This window comes from Oreochromis niloticus, linkage group LG22 (assembly GCF_001858045.2).
Source record: "Oreochromis niloticus isolate F11D_XX linkage group LG22, O_niloticus_UMD_NMBU, whole genome shotgun sequence".
Classification (NCBI taxonomy): domain Eukaryota; kingdom Metazoa; phylum Chordata; class Actinopteri; order Cichliformes; family Cichlidae; genus Oreochromis; species Oreochromis niloticus.
In genome coordinates, this window is record NC_031985.2 from 5,287,049 (window position 1) to 5,296,367 (window position 9,319).

At 42.0% G+C, this 9,319-nt stretch overlaps 1 protein-coding gene across 2 annotated transcripts; it reads left to right on the top strand.

Annotated features, from left to right (window-relative positions):
• The first annotated feature begins 892 nt into the window (after positions 1–892).
• On the top strand, positions 893–8,771 carry LOC100705174 (cell division control protein 42 homolog). 2 transcript variants are annotated; one of them, XM_019350878.2, is made up of 6 exons: positions 893–1,188; positions 2,884–2,988; positions 3,627–3,699; positions 6,103–6,212; positions 6,823–7,020; positions 8,240–8,381. In XM_019350878.2, exons 2-6 carry the CDS (start codon positions 2,884–2,886, stop codon positions 8,324–8,326), a joined length of 573 nt encoding a protein of 190 aa, XP_019206423.1. In that variant the 5' UTR covers positions 893–1,188; the 3' UTR covers positions 8,327–8,381. The 2 variants fall into 2 exon arrangements, with proteins under 2 accessions (XP_019206423.1, XP_019206422.1); XM_019350877.2 differs by lacking the exon at positions 893–1,188 and adding an exon at positions 2,082–2,174 and having other exon boundaries at positions 8,240–8,771.
• Positions 8,772–9,319: the final 548 nt, after the last annotated feature.

Sequence of the window (9,319 nt, forward strand, 5' to 3'; positions counted from 1 at the left end):
ATTGAAGATATTTTAAATTATCTCCAATAATAGCTGAGTCAGTTTGCTCATTAAAGCTAGACTTTTAAAAAGGTGTTCAATTGGTTTGGCACATTTAGCCCTCCATACATCAGTGAATACACGGTTGGTTTTCAATAATGCTGGTTAGTACAGTGACCCAGGTTCACTGTAGGACCCAAACGGCCCCTTTCTCTGACTGACAAAGGAGCACAAACGGATTTCTTTCTTTTTTTTAGATGGCTCCGACTGTAATTGTTTAAAATCACTTTCTTAATGTCAGACCTTTTAAACATAATTCAGCTTTCTAGAGAAGCTCTCGATTATCATTTCTTGTCATTAAACCGTCCCACCAAACTCGTCCATGGGCTCCAGGAGCCGATATGGAGCCGGTGATACCTTTGAGCGGATCCGGAGTGCCCAAAAGTGATCGAGATCAGAAAAATCAGGCCAAGAGGACGAGTTATTTCTTTATTTTATTTATAACGCCTTTGTAAATCCTGCTGGCTACAGTCTGTTTGTCAATACAAGCAAAGTTATTACACATAGAAAACACAGAAACATTGGAAATCATATTTTGGCACAACATGTTTTCTTGGTGGAGTCTCAAAGACGCATTTTCAGTGGGAAAAGTGTCGCGGTTCAGACTGTACCGTGAAAATAATCAGAACACAGCGTCTGCAGCTGCTTAAAAAAATAAATAAAATAAACTAAATCTGTTTTAGATTCTTAAAGTTATTTCAGCCTCATCCTCACTCAAATATTTACATCATCTCCAAGATCCAGCTGGGATATTTCGATAGATTCCAACACGACAAATGATTGATTATTGATCAGTGTGTTCTGTGCCTTAAAAAAAAAAAAAAAACCTTTGCAAATGAATCAGCTCCTCTTCGCGCTTCAGCAGCGACTTTATGAATGAGGAAATGAATCAGCTGGCTCAGGTACAGCAGGAAGGGAGGAGATAGAGGAACACTCAGAGTTTGTTGAAGAAAATCTGACAGCGAGCAGGATTAGTTCACGGGGTCTGTTACCCCGTGAACTGACTCAGAGTTGAGGATTACTCTCTGCCTGGAGCAGAAAACACGAACTTCCCCTCAACCCTGGATTACCAAACTCAGAGCTGATAGCTAAACCCGCTCCCGGACTAAGACCCAGCGCTCCATCGGCTGTGAACAGGTAGAACTAAAGGTGAGTGATTATAAACTGCGATTTATTGACAATAAATACTCAAATATCTTCAGGGTAACTGTGGCAACCAAGACACTGGAGTTTTAAAAATGATGGGAATTTGTGCATTTTAACGCAAATTATTATTTAGATTATTTTTATTGCCTGAACATTTTGAGAATACACTTCTTAAACTTGAATAAATAACATAATATAATTAAAATAACATATAGGTCATGTATTCAGTGATGTTGCTTGTCTGGCCCACTTGAGATCAGATTATGCTGAAGTTAAATAGTTTCATTTTTAAAATAAGTTCAGTGATGAAAGTCATTTGCCGCAGTCTGCAGAACAGGAGTGTCTGGATGCACCTGATAAACGCTTTGACTTCCTAGATAAGAAGATGACATTTAGAAAAATGTTGGCCTGTCATCTGAGTCATGATTACAGTCGACAGTGGAGTCGTAGTGCAACAAAAGGTCAGATCAACTTTAAAATAGCGATGATCTTCCTACGTTTACATTTAAAAAAAAACACTTTTTGAGTACTTTTTCGGACACTGATCGTTACAGGTCCTTCTCTCTGCTCATCTACATCATTAAACTAGTGCATTTTTGCTGTTTAAAAGTATCATATTTACACCTCATGATATTTAACCCTGAAACCCTTGGTCACCCTAACCCTTGGTGTGACAGAGGAGGATATTGGGATAGGGTGCGATGTTGGCAGATGTGGTGACTCCTAAAAGGTCCCGCCGAGAAGAAGATGATGAATGTATAACTGTCTTCACTGAATTTAAAAAAACGGGGAACTTTCTCAGATTGGACTGCTTCTGTATGAAATGAACATGGTTATCATATTGTCCGAGCTGTTCTGTTGCCACGGTTACCCCACCAAGGAGGCAGAGGCCAGAGGTGCAGGGCAGAGAGCGGGAAGAGCGGCCCCTCAAACGCCTCTCTGCTGCACTCAGCGATGAAAATGTGAAAAAGGACAAAATTACTTTGATGGTAAAGGCAGCGCACACACTTAACCAGCGGTGTGTGTGTGTGCCAAGGTGGATGAACTTACCATGAAGAAAGGCATCAGTGAGCATCATCACATGCTCTGCTCAGCTCAGGAATCGCATTGTCACTGGGATCCATCAAACAATCAGTGCATAGTTGTGGGAGACTTGGGTTCTAGGAGTTGATCCAGATTGGAGTCCAATATCAATATTTATATTATATTTATAAATAATTTCAAGTTGTGCCAAATTGGGAGACATCTCAAGAGAATATGAGACACTAATCTGAATCACTTTCTGGATCCACAAAATCAATTTGTGCCTGATGTGGAGGGATAAAAAAGAAACAAGAAGCAATAACGTGTTTGGTATATATTCAGTTTAGACCAATCTGACCAGATTCATTTACATTTAAGATTTTATCTGTAATTAAAGGTAATCAAATTAGTTAAAATCAGCATTTTTAGCATAAATCTGTTCTTGAGTGTTGGTGGTCTGCAGTCTCAGACTGGTCTTGTAGTGATATCATTTCCAAATTGACAGTAACAACTTTTATTGTTTGTTACTGTAACAGTAAGCACAAGTGTCTAATTAAAATCTTTCAGCTGCATGTTTTAGATGACACTCCAGAGACTCCCTCTGTTCCCCTGCCTCACATTTACAGTTCATTAATTTTTTGCATCTTATTAACCATCTTCCATCCTCCTCCTCAGATGTCGACTATAAAGTGTGTGATGTTGGGTGACCTTGAAGTGGGAAAAACCTGCCTGTTGATGTCCTACACGGTCAACAAGTTTCCCTCTGAATACGTCCCCACGGTGAGGTGAAAGTCTGCAGACATGCAGCAGCATTTATTTCACTTCATTCTTTGTAACACAGTGTGCAGCTCTTTCCTGTCACACTGGAAGTGTTTGCATCTACAGTATGCAGGTCACACAATCTCTGCAGTGAACAAAAGGAGATAGGCATCAGCTGTGTTCATAACACACGCATATTTTTCTGCTTCACTGAGAGGTTATCAGGCTCATTGCAGCTCCACCTTATTTTGTTAAAGAGCAGAAATGATTGCGAAATCTACAATAAATACAAACAACGTGTAACAACAAAGGTTTTTAATAAACTGTGCCAGGATTTTTATGCATAGAGGAACTTTTAGCGCTCCCTTTCAACGCTGTAATGAAGCTATTACTATTTATGAACCCATAATATTACACAGAGGAGTGTTTTTAATGGCTCTGTTTGTGTTGTGTTGAAAAACATGAAAGTTAAAGATTTTTTGTGTAAGGAGCCTTGGTCAAGATACTGAACCCCAAACTGCTTTGATAAATCAGTGTGAGTGCATAGAATAAATCCAGTTTTATTTTGAAGAACATCTGTAATCAAGTCCTTTTCACGGGTTTACTTCCTTCCTGTCGTCTCTTTCTTATTCTCATTCCTCAGCCTCTGTCTCCTCCAGGTGCTGAACACTTACTCCATGACGGTGATGATCAGAGAGGAGGAGTACACTCTGAAAGTGTGCGACACTTCGGGTAAAAAAAACCATTTCTGCTCTCACAGCAGCAGTCGCATACATATAGTTGTAGCAATATTCCTATAACGCTCAGAGCTGATTGTGAAGAGCAGTATCCCCACCGCTGACGAGATAACCCACACATTTTTTTCAAGATTTAAGAAGCTTATCGTCATATACACTGAAAAACACAAGTGGTTACAGAGAGCAATGAAATTATTACTCTGCAAGTTCCCTTCACACAACTAAATAAGCATCTAACTAAAATAAAGAATAAACCTCTAAACTCTAAACTCTGATCGTAGGAAATAATAAATAAAGTAAAACAAGTGCTTATGTAGCTTATGTGTGGGTGTAATCAGAATTTAAAGTGGTGATATGTACAGAATATGCAATATTAAAATTGTTCATATTGTATGAGGTTGGATTATATTGTATACAAATGTACAAAATTGCACATTTACAGTTCAGAGATAATCACAATTTTTGTTTTCACTGTTAAAAAAATTAAGTGATACAAATTAAATAAACAAACCTATAATTAGATAAAAAAGGTTTAGACTGCAGTTTAGTGTTGGCCATAGCCTGTACATAAAAGATGGACATCTTTTATTTACTTGTGAGACACAATGAACAACCTCTCCGTGAATCGCTACCTTATCGTGGTGGAGGGGTTTGTGTGTCCCAGGGATCCCAGGGGCTATGTTGTCTGGGGGCTTTTGCCCCCTGGTAGGGTCTCCCATGGCAAATTGGTCCTGGGTGAGGGACCAGACAAAGAGCGATTCAGAAGACCCTTATGAAGAGAACATCGAGGGAACAGTTTACCCTGCCCGGGATAGGGTTACCAGGGCCCCGCCCTGGAGCCAGGCCCGGGGAGGGTGCCCGAGGGCGAGCGTCTTGTGGCTGGGCCTTAGTCCATGGGGCCCGGCCAGGCACAGCCCGAAGAGGAGACATGGGCCCATCCTCCCGCAGGCCCACCACCCGCAGGAGGCGCCATAGGGGTCGGGTGCATTGTGTGCCGGGCGGCGGCCAGGAGCGGAGGCCCTGGCGGACTGATCCCCGGCTGCCAAGACTGGCAATAGGGACATGGAATGTCATCGAAAGGAGCCAGTTGAGGTGGTTCGGGCATCTGACAAGGATGCCTCCTGGGTGAGGTGTTCCGGGCATGTCCCACCGGGAGGAGGCCCCGGGGCGGACCCAGGACACGCTGGCGAGATTATATCTCCCGGCTGGCCTGGGAACGCCTTGGTGTTCCCCCGGATAAGCTGGAGGAGGTGGCTGGGGAGAGGGAGGTCTGGGCTTCTCTGCTTAGGCTGCTGCCCCCGCGACCCGGCCTCGGATAAAGCGGATGAAGATGGATGGATGGATGGACACAATGAACAAGTGATTTATTTACATCTCGTTGCAGATAAAATGGGGGAAAAACACTTTAGGTTTTACAAATACAGAATTGATAGTATCAGCAGGCTAATATCCAAACTGAAATAAAATGACACTTATGTCTTTTATTTTTTTCCACTGTTAAGCTGATTTTAACCATGAAATGCATTCTGCTAATACATGCTGGTGTCACAGCTGGCGAGGCAAGCCAGCTGGAGGTGAGATGGGAGTGAGCTTTATTCACAAGGAGAGCAGGATACAACAGGAGCAGAGATGGCATACACAGAAACCCTAAACTGGGAAAACTAATAAAACAGAACTGAAACCTGAATCCACAGGAAGACACAAAGGGAGAAACTCAGGGAGGAAACACAGACGGACCAGTGACAAGCACGAGATGACACACACTATAAATACACAAGCAGGAACATGAGGGAACAAGGAACAGGTGGCAACACAGCTGGAACTAATTGGGCAAGACGAGACAAAGAAGCAAAACAGAGAACACTAACATGAGACACAACGGGTGTCCAAATTCATGGGCTGCATCCTCCTGAGGACCCGGCCTTCGCGGTCTACGTGGGCCGGGTCCTCCGAAGGTGGGTAGGCCAGAAGTTAGCGGCTGTGAAATTGGAAAGTCTAGCCTTCAGTTTTGCGTCACCGCTGTCTCGGTGGAGTTTAATAAACTCAGCCGTCTGCTCCTTTTTATCTGAAATATAACAGGACACTGCTGTAAATTATCGATCATCTCACACTTCTGTTTAATCAGTTCTCTGTTTGACATTTATTTAGCTGTGTGAAAACTATAACTTTGTCTCAACCAAATCGATTTACTCACAAACAGGATTTATGAGAGGCCATAAGCCCATTAAATCAAATTTTATTGTCCTGACCCCTTTCTGTCTCTTTATGTCTGTTGTGAGGTTGGACATTTCAGCAGGTAGAGTCTATGGGAGCTTCCTCACTTGGGAGGCATTTTTCAGCCTTTGTTTGTTCACACTATTTTCTGCTGCTCAGACTCTTTTTGTGTCTCCCCCTACAGGCCATGATCATTATGACAGACTACGACCTCTCAGCTACCCCGACACTGACATCTTCTTCGTCTGTTTCTCTGTCGTATCACCCTCAACAGTTTATAGCATCAGAGAGAAGGTTTGTTTGGTTCACTTTTATTTTAATTGTTTCCAGAATAATAAGCAAATCACCTAAATGTTTAAATCGGTTCGAAGAATGGACAAAAAATTAATCCGCTAGTTTTAAATTCCAAAAAATGCAAAAAATGAGTTTTGATTGTGATCCTTTCGTGTTAGTTCCCCAAATGATTCCAATCAGCTTCAGGTTCCAACACAAAACCAAGAATACCAGGAGCTGCTACATGTACTTGACCAGGTTATTGTTTATCTCCTCTGACACAGTTGGGAAGTGATACACGCAACATGTAACACTCAGTATATCAGCCACTGACAAGAGAAGTATTAAAAAAAAACAAATACTACCATTTCCAGATGCTTTTTGTCACAATCCTGGATCAGCCCCCATTTGTTATTCCTCCCAAGAGAAAAGCTGAAAGGGGGAAACAATGAGGCAAAGTTGGCAATAAAATGGTTATTTAATAATTAATATTTAGAACTAACTTTTAGAATTAATGGTTAAACTAAAAGAGAGACATAAGCTGCGAAGAAAGAAAAACTTAATTTGGTCACTAAAAAAAAGAAAGTCAGAAAGAATAAATGATCCTAACCTTAAACTTATCTGTTCACAGTGGGTACCAGAGATTTTATTCCACTGTCCACGGGTGCCATTCCTGCTGGTGGGGACTCAGGTGGATCTGAGAGATGACAGCGTCACCCTGGAGAAGCTGGCCAAGAACAAACAGCGACCGGTGACCTTTGAGAGCGGAGAGACACTGGCTCATGAGCTGAAGGCCGTTAAATACATGGAGTGTTCAGCTCTGACACAGGTACAGAGAGGAGGAGAACCTGCTGCTGTGATCCTATAGGTCTCTGTCAGCCTTCAAACACAACAATAAAAGAACTGTGAAAGTTTCCGTTCCTGAAGTCACAGGAAGTCTTTACAAGTCTCTGAATTAAAAGCCATTAAAAGTCTTTTGTCAAACGCTAGTGTAGCAACATATTTACCTCTGGTGTCCATCATCTGGTTCAGGGGTTACCGCCATATAGCTGCAACTCTTTTACAACCAGAGGAGTCGCCCCCTGCTGGTCATTAAAGAGAATATAGATTTAATGAACTTCTGCATTTGCTTTACTTTTCAAACCCAGAAGCTTCAGCCTTCTTTTATCCTGCCGATGTGGTAAATGCAACCATCTTTCTTATTCTCTTGAATGTTATTCAGTTTAAGGTGACCAGAAGCTTCTGGGACCCTTCCCTCCAGATTCTCTGTTTGTAGAGACCACAGACAACAGCAGCTGATCAATTCAATTCAATTCAATTCAATTCAATTCAATTTTATTTATATAGCGCATAATCACAACAGCAGTCGCCTCAAGGCGCTTTATATTGTACAGTAGATCGCACAATAATACATACAGAGAAAAACCCAACAATCATATGACCCCCTATGAGCAAGCACTTTGGCGACAGTGGGAAGGAAAAACTCCCTTTTAACAGGAAGAAACCTCCGGCAGAACCAGGCTCAGGGAGGGGCGGGGCCATCTGCTGCGACCGGTTGGGGAGAGAGAAGGAAGACAGGATAAAGACATGCTGTGGAAGAGAGACAGAGATTAATAACAGATATGATTCGATGCAGAGAGGTCTATTAACACATAGTGAGTGAGAAAGGTGACTGGAAAGGAAAAACTCAATGCATCATGGGAATCCCCGGCAGCCTACGTCTATTGCAGCATAACTAAGGGAGGATTCAGGGTCACCTGGTCCAGCCCTAACTATATGCTTTAGCAAAAAGGAAAGTTTTAAGCCTAATCTTGAAAGTAGAGATAGTGTCTGTCTCCCGAATCCAAACTGGAAGCTGGTTCCACAGAAGAGGGGCCTGAAAACTGAAGGCTCTGCCTCCCATTCTACTTTTAAATACTCTAGGAAAATAATCACATCCTACACATCTGCGATATCTGTAGTTATCTGAAGAAAGATTCTGTCTTTCCATTTTATTTATTGTTTCCTTTATTTCTTAAGCTGAGTGTGTTTTTATCTCTTGTTCTCAGAAAGGAGTTCAGAATGTGTTTGAAGAGGCCATCCGGGTGGTGCTGGAGCCTCTACACAACAAATCCAGTCGCTGTGTCCTTTTATAGATACCACAAGAAGAACAAGTGGAGTAAAGGGCAGAGGAAGAAAAGCTGGACATCTACGTGGACATAAAAAAAAAACTTTTAGCCTGGATTAGATGAGAGGGAGGAAGGACAGACTCACTTTTAAACAGTGCCGTCACCATGTTTGTGTGGTGTCGGTATGAATGAGCACTTTATTTTCATCACTGTAACATGGCTGATATGTCGAACAACACTCCTCACTAACCCGGAATGGGTGTTTAATAACCACAGGAAGCAAGTTGAGCAATACAAGCTGGAATCTCAGATGTATTGAACGTACAAATGTGAGTCACTCTTGCAAACAAAATGCACCATCTTTAAATAATAAAATCTTGTGAAAGTCTGCAGGTTTAGGAACTGAATAAAATAACTTAAATACATTTTCGGAAAAAAAGTCAGTAAACTTCTGCTCTATATTTGTGAAATTTGTTTTGGTGACTCCCCCGCTTTTAACAGTCATCAAGTTATATGTGTGTGTGTGTGTGTGTGTGTGTGTGTGTGTGTGTGTGCGCGCGCGTGTGTGTGTGTGTGTGTGTGTGTGTGTGTGTGTGTGTGTGTGTGTGCGCGCACGTACCTATTCAGACATATGTGGGGACCAAAAATTGGAATGTTACTATACTTGTGGGGACCAACCGTCATTTGTGAGGACAAAATGCCTGTCCCCATTAGTTTGAAGGCATTTTTGGGACTCAAAATGTGGTTTTAGTGTCAGGGTTACAATTAGGTTATGGTTAGGCTAAGGGTTAGACAGCCATTTTTGATGGTTAGGGTAAGCGGCTAGGGAAAGCATTATTTTTTTGGGGGGGGGGGGCAACATTTTCAGGGGTTTTCTAAGATTTACAAATTATTTATTGGGGTTTGGTTAAATGGCGTGTCTAAATTGTGCACAGGTGTAAGTGCAAATGGTTGTGTGTCTCTCTTTATTAGCCCTGGCCTGTCCAGAGTGTATCCTGCCTTGTGCCCTATGACAGCTGG